The sequence below is a fragment of the Erinaceus europaeus genome, chromosome 4 (assembly GCF_950295315.1).
Source record: "Erinaceus europaeus chromosome 4, mEriEur2.1, whole genome shotgun sequence".
Lineage (NCBI taxonomy): Eukaryota > Metazoa > Chordata > Mammalia > Eulipotyphla > Erinaceidae > Erinaceus > Erinaceus europaeus.
This window is the reverse complement of record NC_080165.1, coordinates 25,137,877-25,152,766: the sequence shown is the minus strand read 5'-3', so window position 1 is coordinate 25,152,766 and position 14,890 is coordinate 25,137,877. Positions and strand designations below refer to the sequence as shown.

Here is a 14,890-nt window from a genome sequence, read left to right as displayed (position 1 = left end):
GTGAGAAATGGAGAGAGGACAGGAAGACAGAGAGGGGGAGAGAAAGACACTTGCACACCTGCTTCACCACCTGTGAAGGGACGCCCCCTGCAGGTGGGGAGCAGGGGTCTCAAACTGGGATCCTTATGAGGATGAAGTGTCAAGTGTCAAGTGCGTTGAACCCACCGCACTACCGCCCAGCCCTCTTTCCCCATTTTTTTCTATGGTCCTGCCTTCTCTTCCTTCCTTTCTATTTCTTTTTCTTTTCTTTTCTTTTTTTTTTGCCTCCAGGGTTATCACTGGGGCTCGGTACCTGCGCTACAAATCCACTGCTCCTGGAGGCCATTTTTCCCATTTTGTTGCTGTTGTTGTTTGCTTGTTGTTGTTATTTGTCATAGCTTTTGTTGTTGGATAGGACAGAGAGAAATCAAGACAGGAGAGGAAGACAGAGAGGAGGAGAGAAAGATAAGACACCTGCAGACCTGCTTCAGCTGCTTCACCACGAAGCTCCCAGGTGGGGAGCAGGGAACTTGAACCGGGATCCTTACACCAGCCCTTGCGCTTTGCGCCACGTGCACTTAACTCGCTGCACTACTGCCCAGCTCACTTTCTCTTCCTTTCTAAGTCACACCAACACTTGTTTCTACTTCTGAGAGTCCTTCCATTTTTCTTCTCTCTCCAGGTCCTGATGGAATTAAAAGAGTTCAGTCCTCTGGTAATCTTGCCCTAACTTTTTTTTGCCTCCAGTATTATGGCTGGGGCTCGGTGCCTGCATTATGAAATCACTGCTCCTGGAGGCCATTTTTTCATAGGATAGGACAGAGAGAAATTGAAGGGGAGGGGAAGATAGAAAAGGGGAAGAAAAGACACCTGAAGACCTGCTTCACCACTCTTGAGGTGGTGAAGCAGGTAGGGAGCCAGGTGCTCAATTTGGGCTCCTTGTGTGGGTCCTTGTGCTTTGTACTAAATGTGCTTAACCTGGCTTATAAATGTGCTTAGAAAGAGAGAGAGACAGGAAAGAGAGAAAGTGAAGAGACACCACAGCACTAGTACACCATCCACTGGTGCTACCATGTAGTGTCAGGCCTTTTACTCAGGGCCTTAACCATGGAAGGCATGTACTCTAAGGTAAATTATCTCTCAGCCCCCCAGGTAAACCTTTAAGGGAATAAAATTCTGTGAAAAAGCAGACCTACCTGAGACCTCTTGGTGTCACTAGGCAAAAGCAAACTGCCTGTGTTCACATTAAATGTCCGTGTCTTGGTTTTCACTGGCTCATTGGTTTCCCGATAAAGCCTTATAGGAGGGGGTTTGAACGCTTTCTGGACCATATTATAAACGCCAACGCTGAGTGCTATATCTTTGCTGAGCTTAAACTTCAACCTGAATGTGGGAAAAATGAAACAACATAGATTGAAAGATTATACTTCCCAATCTAAAACTCTCTTATTGCACCCAATTCCCAATTTTAGTGTGCTTTATTCTCTATAATTATGCTAAGCAAGCTCTTGATAATATAAATATATGCACAATAGTCTGTAGTGTTTCCATTAGTGCAGCGAGCAAGTAGAAAGACCTAAAAAGGGAGTTGGGCTGTAGCGCAGCGGGCTAAGCGCAGGTGGCACAAAGCACAAAGACCGGCATAAGGATCCCGGTTCGAACCCCGGCTCCCCACCTGCAGGGGAGTCGCTTCACAGGCGGTGAAGCAGGTCTGCAGGTGTCTATCTTTCTCTCCTCCTCTCTGTCTTCCCCTCCCTCTCTCCATTTCTCTCTGTCCTATCCAACAACAACAACAACAATAATAACTACAACAATAAAACAACAAGGGCAACAAAAGGGAAAAAAATAAATAAATATATTTAAAAAAAGTATTTAAAAAAATTTTTTTAAAAAGAAAGACCTAAAAAAAGACACCATAAAGTACTTAATCAAATATTTTCTACTTAGACCTAGATACCCTCCTCACCTCTATTTTACCTTCCTCAATCACTCTAAGTCCAAACCTGTCAGATAAAGTAAGGACTACAAAAGCTGGGTAAGGGCAAGAGACTGGCACACTTTAATAATGGACTTTTAGGTTACTACCAGGCCACCCCATCATCTGGGGCCCTAGTCAGGGAATCCTGGGATTCCTACATAGATATGATGGGTCTAGACCTTTAAGAGATCCCTGTCTCCACCATCACTGGTCATCTCCATCAGCAACAAACTCACAAATCCCTTTGTGGGACTCTGCAGGACCTTGACCTCAATGTAGAACGACAATTGTAGAGACTGCCCCACTCTGAGAAGGGAGGCTGCGTCAATATACTCCACAACTTGAGGAAGACTGGTCCTGAAGTAAGTGCAGCCTAGAATGAATGTTCCTAGCTGTGACCATGGAATGTGAGCTCTGGCCGACAGGAATGCAGAGGTTACACCGGCTCCTGTGCTAAATATGAACAGACACGGGCCCTAGGTCTGATCGATGGGGTTTACAGTTAACAGTATTTATATACTCTCCCTATATTTAGGAGCTACTCTCTGCCCTGATCCAGCATTTCAGTCCTATTCCCAACTCTGGCACCAGCTTACCAGACAATACTTTCAGTCAACCTGTATGTTAGCTTTCAGGGCCAGGCAAAAATTTAGTAAAGTCATGGGCCCCTTGGAATATACATAAAATAGACTTCCTAGCTTCTTCCAACATGAAGACCCCAAATCTCATCTGCTCTATTCTTACCTTTAGGTTCCTGATTATTAAACAATTTGTTCTATTTTATATCTTAATACTTTTCAACCACCAAGTTGCAGATGCTACCATGATGCCAACCTGACTTCCCGGGGCAGATGACCCCACCAATGTGTCCTGAACCCCACCTCCTCAGAGGCCTACCCCACTAGGTAAATATAGAAACAGGCTGGGGTATAGATGGACCTGTCAAATGTCTATGTCTACTGGAGAAGCCAGACCTTCCACCTTCTGCACCCCATAAAGATCTTTGGTCCATACTCACAAAGGGAAAAAGAACAGAAATCTTCCAATGGAGGGGAGTGAATATGGAACTCTGGTGGTGGGAACTATGTGGAATTGTACCCATCTTACCTTGTACCCAACCTTGTCTATAATTATTTAATCACTAATAATAAGAAAAATATAAATATACTGCATTTTTAATAATAGATGAAGTTTGATATAATATTATCTCAGTCTTTATCACAAAAATCAGTCTCAGAATGTTTAAAATAATAATGAAGAAGGGACTATAAACAATACACACAGGAGTTGCAGCAGGTTAAGTGCAGGTGGCGCAAAGCACAAGGACCGGCGTAAGGATCCCAGTTCGAGCCCCCAGCTCCCCACCTGCAGGGGAGCCGCTTCTCAAGCGGTGAAGCAGGTCTGCAATTGTCTATTTCTCCCCCTCTGTGTCTTCCCCTCCTCTCTCCATTTCTCTCTGTCCTATCCAACAACGACGACAACAATAATACAACAAGGGCAACAAAAGGAAATAAACATTAAAACACACACACACACACAAAATAGTGCCAGAATGATGGCCTAGTTCTATCTTCTCCTGCTCTTCTCTCATTAATAAATACATCTTTTTTATTAAGATAGAAGTCTGATGCTCTTTACAAAAATCAAATAGATGTAAATCTAATGCCAGAACTCTCTAAGTACTTTCTAATAATCTAATTCTTGTCAACATCATGACTATAATAAATGACCAACGTTTAAATAAATGAACCAAAGGTCAAGTTCAATCCCTAGCACTACCATAATCAAGGGCTGAACAGTGCTCTGGGAAAATTAATTAGCAAACAAATAAACAAACAAACAAAATAAGAATGGGGGAGTCAGGCGGTAGCGCAACAGGTTAAGCACATGTGGTGCAAAGTGCAAGAACTGGCATAAGGATCCCGGTTCGAGCCCCCGGCTCCCCACCTGCAGGGGAGTCGCTTCACAGGCGGTGAAGCAGGTCTGCAGGTGTCTATCTTTCTCTCCCTCTGTCTGTCTTCCCCTCCTCTCACCATTTCTCTCTGTCCTATCTAACACCGACAACATCAATAACAACAACTATAACACCAATGAAAAACAAGGGCAACAAGTGGGAAAATAAATAAATAAATAAATTTTAAATCAGAATAGGGTCAGGAAGCTAGCAGAGCAGCTACACAACAGACTATCATGTCTGAGACTCGGAAGTCCCAAATTTAATCCCTGGTATCACCAGAAGCCAAAATTGAGCAGTGCAGGAAGGAAGGAAGGAAGGAAGGAAGGAAGGAAGGAAGGAAGGAAGGAAGGAAGGAAATCATGTAGCCAGTGAGATGACCTGCTCAGTGGTAAAGCTCAGAATTAGGTGTGAAACCCTGAGTGCACCCCCAACACAGTATGTCACAGTGACAGCCACCCTGAAATAAAGTCTGTTTTAGAGGAACAGATTAGCACAGTGAGGCACTAGCACAGTCCAGAATTAGGTAGCCACAGAGGTGAAAGTAGTGCACTGCTTAGGGTTGGCCCAGAGACTCACAGGTACATGGCCCAGGCTTACTGCACACCTGCAGAGCACACGTTTCCTGGTCTCCTTGGCACGAACCTTCCTCAACAGGTCTTCTAACTTGCTTGATTCCTTGAAGTGAACTCTGAGATCCTCGTCCTCTGCTACGCTGATGATATCTCTGTAGAATAAGGATATGTCGAAGCCCCCATCTTTCTTCAAGTGCATCAAGTCAAGGAAGATACCTGGTGCAAAGACAGACAAAAGTGAAAGAAAACAATTTTCACCAAGTTAGAAGTTTTCTCCCCTAGCTTTTTAAAACTAAGCTCAAGTGTCGTTTTAGAAACTCCCAAAGGGGGCCAGGTGGTAGCACACCTGGTAGAGTGCACACATTACCATGCACAAAGACCCGAGTTTAAATCCCTATTCCCCACCTGCAGGGGGAACTTCACAAAATGTGCAGCAGTGCTGCAGGTCTCCTCTCTCTCCGATCTCAATTTATCTCTGTCCTAGCAAGATAATAATAATAACAATTAAAATTAAAATTCCCAAAACCCTAAGCTGTTTATTAACATTTTCAAGACTTAGAGAAAATCACTAAGTGAATCAGTTGCAGTAATGACTTCAGACAACTTATTCAAAGTTACTCACAATTACCATTTGTGGTAGCATTAAAATCAAAAGTTTTCTCTTGAAAGAGTCCTTTGGGTAATTAATGGCCTGGCCATTTTCAGTGGGAATATCACTTAAGTGTCACTATTTTATTTTTTTCCTTCGATTCTGAATTGTGAAAAGTGTTTTGAAGTCTATGCAAAATAAAGCATTCATTTAGAAAAACAGGACAAATGCCAACCTGTGTCACGCAGATCCCCGGCTTTGGTCCTGGCCCTACTGGCTTTGGCACTGTCATTGGCATGAGGGTCGTCTTCATTCGTGAACAGCATGATCCTCTTATGACTCATTTTGAACTGGACGTTGCTAAAGAGGTTGGCACAGACCCACAACACTTCACTGAAGGAGTAGTCAGCTCCAAGGCCAAGAAGGTTTTGGAAATGTTTTTTCCCCTGCTGCCCTTTAAACTGGTCAAGCTCTAGCACTCGTTTAGCACCTTATCAGAGAGAGAGTCAAATAGATAGAAAGATCAGAACAGGGAGTCAGGCTGTAGCAAGCAGGTTAAGCGCAGGTGGCGCAAACCACAAGGACCAGCATGAGGATCCCGGTTCGAGCCCTGACTCCCCACCTGCAGGGGAGTCGCTTCACAAGCGGTGAAGCAGGTCTGCAGTTGTCTATCTTTCTCTCCCCCTCTCTGTCTTCCCCTCCTCTTAATGCACACTTGATTACATTATAATGTGAAAATACTTTTACATGCACCAGGAAAACAAATATTTCATGTGACTTGCTTTATTATAATATTCATTTTATCATGGTGGTCTGAAACCCAAACTGTGGTGTCTCTGCAGCAGGCATGCTTGCACTACCATGTGAAAATGCAACTACTTTCTTTTTAATATTTTATTTATTAATGAGAAAGGAGGAGAAAGAGGAAGAAATCAGACATCACTCTGGTACATGTGCTGCTGGGGACTGAACTCAGGACCTCATGCTTGAGAGTCCAAAGCTTTATCCACTGCGCCACCTCCCAGACCACAAAATGTAACTACTTTCTTCCTCATATACCCTTTGTTCAGTGCTGTGGACTTCTCATGCAAGGGAAATTCTGGCTTTTCATCTGTTTGTTTGCTTCTTGTAAAGAGGAAGTAAATTCAACAAGGTTTAGTCAAGTAAGACATAGAGTAGCTAAGTCGGGGAGGGAGATTTGACCACCAGCCTGATGTTGGAATCTGGAAATTATTTAAGAATAGATACCAAAAGTGAGCAGAAGTCAAAGCTCTTTTGAGTAAGCAGAAAGCTTTAGGGAAATGGGGGCCAAATAACTCACAAGGCACATATTATCCTCCCACCCCCAAGTGGGTGACATGTTCATAGACAAGGCACCAAAGAGAGAACTGCAAAGGAAAATTTGATCTTAGAACACTATTGCTTTGAGCAGTGGAGTTAGCATAACGATAATGCAAGAAGACTTTCATGCACCAGCACCCAAAGTCTGAGGTTTGCCAACCAGATACAGCAGTATATTAATTAAAAAAGACTGGGGGAGTCCGGCGGTAGCGCAGCGGGTTAAGCGCACATGGCGCAAACACAAGGACCGGCATAAGGATCCCGGTTCGAGCCCCTGGCTCCCCACCTGCAGGGGAGTCGCTTCACAAGCAGTGGTGAAGCAGGTCTGCAGGTGTCTATCTTTCTCTCCCCCTCTCTGTCTTCCCCTCCTCTCTCCATTTCTCTCTGTTCTATCCAACAACGATGACATCAATAACAACAATAATAACTACAACAATAAAACAAGGGCAACAAAAGGGAATAAATAAATGTTTAAAAAAATTTTTTAAAAAAAAGACTGTTCATCATGACCAAGTGGGGTTTATCCCAGGGATACAAGGTTGGTTTAATATATGTAAATAATCAACTTGATCCACCACAACAATAAAAGCAAGACCAAAAACCACATGGTCATATCAATAGATGCAGAGAAAGTCTTTGACAAAATCGAACATCTCTTTATGATCAAAACACTACAAAAAATGGGAATCGATGGAAAATTCCTCAAGATAGTGAAGTCTATATACAGCAAACCTACAGCCAACATCATACTCAATGGTGAAAAACTGGAAGCATTTCCACTCAGATCAGGTACTAGACAGGGCTGCCCACTATCACCATTACTATTCAACATAGTGTTGGAAGTTCTTGCCATAGTAGTAGGAGCAAGGAATTAAAGGGATAGAGACTGGAAAAGAAGTCAAACTCTCCCTATTTGCAGAATGTGGTGACCCCATCAGGAGTTTGGGACTATTAGCATACAAATTACCTCACCCTGGGGAGGTGCTTCAGAGAAGGGACTGTATAAAAGCACTGTATAAAAGCGACTTTGAGCACATGACACTCTTTGCCTGCGGCTTCTCCTGGTCAGAAGCATCTCGGTGGCGGTGCTCCAGGCATCTATCCGCCATGTCTACTTCTCCTGGGAACTGAACATGTGTGACTCTGCTAGCCGGTTAACTTTTAGACCCCTCTAAAGCCATGAGCAACCTTTACCAGAGCTTATAATTGTTTATCTTATGGGACTAAACTTTGATAACCATATTCAGACTTTATAGACCTAGCATACACGTAACCCTTGATAAATGCTTATTTTGCCTTTTACCTGTTTCACCCTAATAAACCTTGTATTGTTTAAACCAGTTCCCAGCTCCCTGCTGTGAATCCTTTTACTCCAGCAAGCAACCCTAACCCCCAAACTCATTTTTAAGTTAAATAACAACAGCAGATGACATGACAGTATACATAGAAAAACCTAAAGAATCCAGCAAGAAGCTTTTGCAAATCATCAAGCAATAAATACAGTAAGGTGTCAGGCTACAAAATTAACATTCAAAAGTCTGTGGCATTCCTCTATGCAAACTAAGTTAGAAGAAGATGAAATCCAGAAATGAATTCCTTTTACTACAGCAACAAAAACAATAAAATATCTAGGAATAAACCTAACCAAAGAAGCAAAAGACTTGTATACTGAAAATTATTTCCTTGAGTCACTACTCAAGGAAATAGAAAAAGACACAAAGAAGTGGAAAGATATTCCAAATTCATAGGTTAGAAGAATTAGCATCATCAGAATGAATATATTACCCAGAGCCATATACAAATTTAATGCTATCCCCATCAAGATCCCAACCACATTTTTAAGAAGAATAGAACAAATACTACAAATGTTTATCTGGAACCACAAAAGACCTAGAATTGCCAAAACTATCTTGAGAAGAACAGAAAAGAACTGGAGGTGTCACAGTCCCAGATCTCAAACTGTATTATAGGGCCATTGTCATCAAAACTGCTTGGTACTAGAACATGACACACTGACCAGTGGAATAGAATTGAGAGCCCAGAAGTAAGCCTCCACACCTATGGACATCTAATCTTTGACAAAGGTGCCCAGACTATTAAATGGGGAAAAAACAGAGTCTCTTCAACAAATGGTGTTGGAAACAATGGGTTGAAACATGCAGAAAAATGAAAGTTAACTACTATATTTCACCAAACACAAAAGTAAATTCCAAGTGAATCAAGGACTTGGATGTTAGGCCACAAACTATCAGATACTTAGAGGAAAATATTGACAGAACTCTTTTCTGCATAAATTTCAAAAATATCTTCAATGAAATGAATCCAATTACAGAGAAGACTAAGGCAAGCATAAACCTATGGAACTACATCAAATTAAAAAGCTTCTGCACAGCAAAAGAAACCACTACCCAAACCAAGAGACCCCTCACAGAATGGGAGAAGATCTTTAAATGTCATACAGCACATAAGAGTTTAATAATCAAAATATATAAAGAGCTTGCCAAACTCAACAAGACAACAAATAACCCTATCCAAAAATGGGGAGAAGACATGGACAGAATATTCACCACAGAAGAGATCCAAAAGGCCGAAAAACACATGAAAAAATGCTCTAAGTCTCTGTCAGAGAAGTGCAAATCAAGACAACAATGAGATACCACTTAACTCCTGTGAGAATGTCAAACATCAGAAAAGGTTGGAGCAACAAATGCTGGAGAGGGTGTGGGGTCAAAGGAACCCTCCTGCACTGCTGGTCGGAATGTCAATTGGTCCAGCCTCTGTGGAGAACAGTCTGGAGAACTCTCAGAAGGCTAGAAATGGACCTACCCTATGATCCTGCAATTCCTCTCCTGGGGATATATCCTATGGAACCCAACACACCCATTAATAAGATTTGTGTATATCTTTGTTCTTTGCAGCACAATTTGTAATAGCCAAAACCTGGAAGCAACCCAGGTGTCCAACAACAGAAGAGTGGCTGAGCAAGTTGTGGTATATATACACAATGGAATACTACTCAGCTATTAAAAATGGTGATTTCACTGTTTTCAGCCGATCTTGGAAGGAGCTTGAAGTAATCATGTTGAGTGAAATAAGTCAGAAACAGAAGGATGAATATGGGATGATCTCACTCTCAGGCAGAAGTTGAAAAACAAGATCAGAAAAGAAAACACAAGTCGAACCTGAAATGGAATTGGTGTATTACACCCAAGTAAAAGACTCTGGGGTGGGTCAGGGGAGAGTACAGGTCCAAAAACGATGACAGAGGACCTAGTGGGGGTTGGATTGTTTTGTGGAAAACTAAGAAATGTTATGCATGTACAAACTATTTTATTTACTGTCAAATATAAAACATTAATGCCCCAATAAAAAATTCAAAAAAAAAAAAAAAAAAAGGCCCAGGTTCAATCCCCAGAACCACCATAAGCCAAAGCTGAGTAGTGCTCTGGGAAAAACAAAAATAAAAAGACTACTACAGGGGAGTTGGGCGGTAGCGCAGCGGGTTAAGTGCATGTGGTGCAAAGCGCAAGGACTGGCATAAGGATCCTGGTTCAAGACCCCAGCTCCCCACCTGCATGGGAGTCACTTCATAAGCGATAAAGCAGGTCTGCAGGTGTCTTTCTCTCCCCCTCTGTCTTCCCGTCATCCACTTCTCTCTGTTCTATCCAACAACAATGACATCAATAACAACAACACTAAAACAAAGGCAACAAAAGGGAATAAATAAATAAAAATTTTAAATTAAAAAAAGACTACTGACCTGGATTATCCAACTCCTGTAAGACATAAATATTTTTGAAATTCACAGAATTTTTGTCCTTTTCAGTCCCATAGAATACTACTGCCAAAAGATCTCGATCACTGCTTATGATCTTATTGGTGTACACACTCTGAATGCACTGAATAAAAAAAAAAAATTCAATTAAAATTTAATTACTGTTAAGCTCTATAAATGGCTGGTATAGAATAACTTCTCTCTCTCTTTCCATATATATATTTAAATTAAATAAAAAGGTAGTCTTTGGACCAAAGTAAAAGACTGTGGGGTGGGTGGGGTATAGGTCCTGGAAAAGGATGACAGAGGACCTAGTGGGGGTTGTATTGTTATGTATAAAACTGAGAAATGTTATGCATGTATAAACTACAGTATTTATCGTCGACTGCAAAACATTCATCCTCCAATAAAAAAAAATAATAAAAAAGGTAGTCTTACCTGTATGCTCATGTCAAAAGGTGTCAATCCATCTTCACCTTGACAGTCAAACATAGCTCTGGAAGCATCAACCAAAAAAATCAAACAATCTCTTCCTGAGTATTTATGGTCTCCTACAGGGAAAAAAAAAAATGGAATGAAGCAGTTGGTCTTCTTCTTTTTTTTTTTAATATTTATTTTATTTATTTATTCCCTTTTGTTACCCTTGTTGTTTTTTTTGTTGTAGTTATTATTGTTGTTGTCGTTGCTGGATAGGACAGAGAGAAATGGAGAGAGAAGGGGAAGACAGAGAGGAGGAGAGAAAGATAGACACCTGCAGACCTGCTTCACCGCCTGTGAAGCGACTCCCCTGCAGGTGGGGAGCCGGGGTTCGAACCGGGATCCTTATGCCGGTCCTTGTGCTTTGCGCCACCTGCGCTTAACCCGCTGCGCTACAGCCCGACTCCCGGTCTTCTTTTTTTTTTTAAATTAATTATTTTCCCTTTTTGTTGCCCTTGTTTTATTGTTATAGTTATTATTGTTGTTGTTACTGATGTCGTTGTTGTTGGATAGAACAGAGAGAAATGGAGAAAGGAGAAGACAGAGAGGGAGAGAAAGACAGACACCTGCAGACCTGCTTCACCGCCTGTGAAGTGACTCCCCTGCAGGTGGGGAGCCAGGAGCTCGAACTGGGATCCTCACGCCAGTCCTTGAGCTTCCCGCCACATATGCTTAACCTGCTGCACTACCACCTGACTCTCAGCATTTGGTGTTGGGCATTACGCCAGCTCCCCTGCATTGCTTGATGCTGTGGTCTATTTACATAATCACTGTTTTGCCTGAGACCCACCCTGCCTGTAGGGTACTGGTTAAACCCATTGGCTAGAACCTTGGCAACAGCTGCTATGGAAGCTTTCTACCTTTGCGCTCTTTTCTCTACCCCCTCTCCTAGCCATTTAAAATAGCACTGAAACCTCAAGCATGAGGTCCTGAGTTCAAGCCCCAGCAGCACATGTACCAGGGTGATAACTGGTTCTATCTTTCTCATTAATAAACAAAATCTTAAAAAAAAAAAAAGCAAAAGTATAATGAGCTAATTATATCAAACTACCACCCATGTCAGGAAGTTAAATCTTTTTATTATTATTATTTATTTTTCCTTTTGTTACCCTTGTTTTTTGTTGTTGTTGTAGTTATTATTGTTGTTGTTGATGATGTCATCATTGTTGGATAGGACAGAGGGAAATGGAGAGAGGAAGGGAAGACAGAGAGGGGGAGAGAAAGATAGACACCTGCAGACCTGCTTCACTGCCTGTGAAGCGACTCCCCTGCAAGTAGGGAGCTAGGGCTCCAACCAGGATCCTTATGCTGGTCCTTGGGCTTCAAGCCACATGCTTAACAGGCTATGCTACTGCCCAACTCCCTCCCCCCCGAAGTTACATCTTACAAGCCATTCTAGAAGTCCTTACTATGTTCTCTCCCAGCTACAACACCCCAAACTTGGCCCTAAAAGTAAACTATTCTATCTTTTTGATTTTGTTTTTTTGGTTATCAATGTGGCTTCATTGCCCCAGGCTGACATTCCCACATAAGAGAGAGAGATAGAGAGACTGTACTTCAGTACAGTGAGGGGGCCATGCTTGAACCTGGATCATGAGCATGACAAAGCAACTGCACTATCCAGATGAGCCAGCCCTACGCTGCCTTTGGAAATCACCTGATCCTCTTTCTTAAAAAAAAAAAAAAAATGAATAAATAATATATATGCATATATATTTTTTTAAATTTATTTCTTTATTGGGGAATTAATGTTTTACATTCAACAGTAAATACAATAGTTTGTACATGCATAACATTCCCCAGTTTCCCATTTAACAATACAACCCCCAATATGTCATTTATCATCCTTCATGGATATATGCATATATATTTATTAATGAAAGATAATCAGAGTATCATATACAATGCCAGAGATTGAATTTAGGACCTAATACTTCAATCCAAAGCTTGATGCACTTCACCATTGTCCAAATCAGAGAAAGTGAGAGTGACAGTGAGTGTGTGTGTGTGTGTGCGCGCGTGCGTGCATGCGTGTGTGTGTGTGTGTGTGTGTGTGTGTGTGTTTTACCAGAGCACTGCACAGCTCTGGCTTATGGTGGTGCAGGAACTGAACCTGGAACTTTGAAGTCTCAGGAATGAAAGTCTTTTGCAATAGCCATTATGTTCTCTCCCTCACCCCCTTATTTTTCTTTATAGTTTTATCATCCAGATGGGTATTTCTGAATAATAGCTTTGACTATATAGATAGATAGATAGATAGATAGATAGATATCCTCTTGGGGCCAGGTGATGGCACACCCAGTTAAGTGCACATGTTACAATGCATAAGAATCCAGGTTCAAGCCCCTGGTCCCCCCCTGCAAGGAGGAAACTTCACAAGCAGTGAAGCAGTGAAGCAGAGCTGCAAGTCTCTCTCTTTCTCTGTGTCTCTCTCCTTTCTACCTCTCCTATATTTATGCATAAATACTATTTTTATGTTTCCAGTTTTTCAGCTGTAGGCTTTTTCATTATTACACCACTCCTGTTGGACTTTTTTTTTTCTTTCAATTTCTGATAGACACACAGAAAGACAAGACATCACAGCACTGCTCCACCATTCATGAAGCTTCCCCTTTGCATGATGCACTCATGTACTTGCTGAGGGCTAGAAACTGGGTCTTTGGGTATAAAACTATTATTCAGCCCCCATAAATAAGGGTGGTTTTTTTTGTTTTGTTTTGTTTTTTTTACTTCCAGAGTTATTTCTGGGGCTCAGTGCCTGCATTACGAACCCACTGCTCCTGGAGGCCTTCTTTTTTTTTTTTTTTGTGGTTTATAGTGATAGCTCTCATTTTTTAACAAAACACTTTAAAATAGCCCATGCAGGATTTAAATTAACCAGTACACAGAGTACATATCACTCCCTGCCATTTTTCTTCCTTTGTCCTATGTGCTACTATGTTGCTTGAATATAATAAAGTCCCAAACCCAGGGGCCAGGAAGTAAGATTCTTGTAACTGTTGTTATTGTTTACTCTTTGATTGCTGCAGTTACTATAAAGACATATTAAGTACTGAAGTTCTAGTATGAGTAAGATTCGTTTCCTGGATGAAGTAGACTCTTAGCTGAGCCAACTAAGACAGAATTCCCACGATCAGAAGCACTTACTGGGGTCCAACAGATGATTTAAGGCTAGAAATACCCTACTAGTGGCAAGAAAAAGATCTGAAGAAGTGTCATGGGTGCCGCTGCAAAGTTCAAAAGGAGACAAGTATTTGAGATTCTCTGGGTGGGAGAAGAGTGGGTCATTAGAGAGCAAAAGCCAGCTAGCAGACACAGGCCGGAAAATGTAAATTGTTGAAGAGAATAGTACATGTTAAAGCCACCTACCATCTGCTTCAACGCCCTCCTCTTGTTCTTCCTCTTCATCGCCCTCGTTTTTGTAGTAAGATTCCCACCCTGACATGTTGGGTACTGCTCACTATATGAAAATAAGTTAACATCAGTTACTCACATGCACATTCAAATCTAAACACTGATTCCTATGTTCTAAGTGCGTGCGATTATTTGAGGAATGTGGATGCTGAATCATTCTGCCTCAAGAAGAACTCATGTAAGTCGGAGTGCGGAAGTAAGTGGGTAAACGGACATTCTAGCACAGCCTCACCTGTCACCAGCACTTAAGAACACTTTGCAGACGGCGGTGGAGGGACGGGGGGGAGGGGAGGGGGGAGGGAGAGGACGGGGAACTGCCCAACCTGGAGGTCCTGTCCAATCTCCAGTACCATCTAGGGTGAGGGACCCCGCTCCACGGTGCTCAGTCCTTGGCGGGACCACCTGTCCTTAACCCATCAAAAACATCTTCCCTAACTCCTCAGTGGGGTCTCAAGGTGGGCCTCCAAAGCTGGGTGTCGCCCACACCTCACGTCTGCACACTTCCGGCCGACCCTGCCCCGCGACAAGGATAGGGGGACAAGCAAGACCGAGTGGGCGAAGCAAAACCAGCTCAGCACTGGTCTTCAAGCAACAAATAGAACAGTCCTTAGCTACCTACCTTAGGTGCACAGACCAGACCCACCTGGCGGCAGGCGTGGCGGCGCGCACGCTCCTCTCTACCAATCACTGCTCTCTACGTCATCACGCAGAGCGCGCACTTTTGCTCGTCTGGCTGACACGCCCACGCCCGCCTCAGACAGCCCCAGGACTCGCTTCGTTAAGGTCTGCCTGTTCACGAAGGCCCCGC

General features: G+C 42.5%; 2 protein-coding genes across 4 annotated transcripts in view; one reads left to right on the top strand and one right to left on the bottom strand.

Moving 5' to 3' along the window:
• The window catches only part of XRCC6 (X-ray repair cross complementing 6), a 40,156-nt gene extending 25,326 nt beyond the window's left edge, over positions 1–14,830 (bottom strand). The window contains exons 1-7 of one of the 3 annotated variants that reach the window (XM_060189053.1): positions 14,702–14,830; positions 14,038–14,121; positions 10,630–10,742; positions 10,177–10,315; positions 5,311–5,565; positions 4,519–4,702; positions 1,176–1,362 (exon numbers count right to left, since the gene is read on the bottom strand). In XM_060189053.1, the coding sequence (XP_060045036.1) occupies positions 1,176–1,362; positions 4,519–4,702; positions 5,311–5,565; positions 10,177–10,315; positions 10,630–10,742; positions 14,038–14,113 (954 nt within the window). In that variant the 5' untranslated portion in view covers positions 14,114–14,121; positions 14,702–14,830. Of the gene's footprint in view, positions 1–1,175; positions 1,363–4,518; positions 4,703–5,310; positions 5,566–10,176; positions 10,316–10,629; positions 10,743–14,037; positions 14,122–14,405; positions 14,547–14,568; positions 14,590–14,701 lie in introns of those variants that run through there. The other 2 variants (XM_060189055.1, XM_060189054.1) reach the window with 2 other exon arrangements.
• Positions 1–14,890, top strand: part of TNFRSF13C (TNF receptor superfamily member 13C) — a 328,540-nt gene that overhangs the window by 286,296 nt on the left and 27,354 nt on the right. The gene's annotated exons all lie outside the window — the stretch shown is intronic.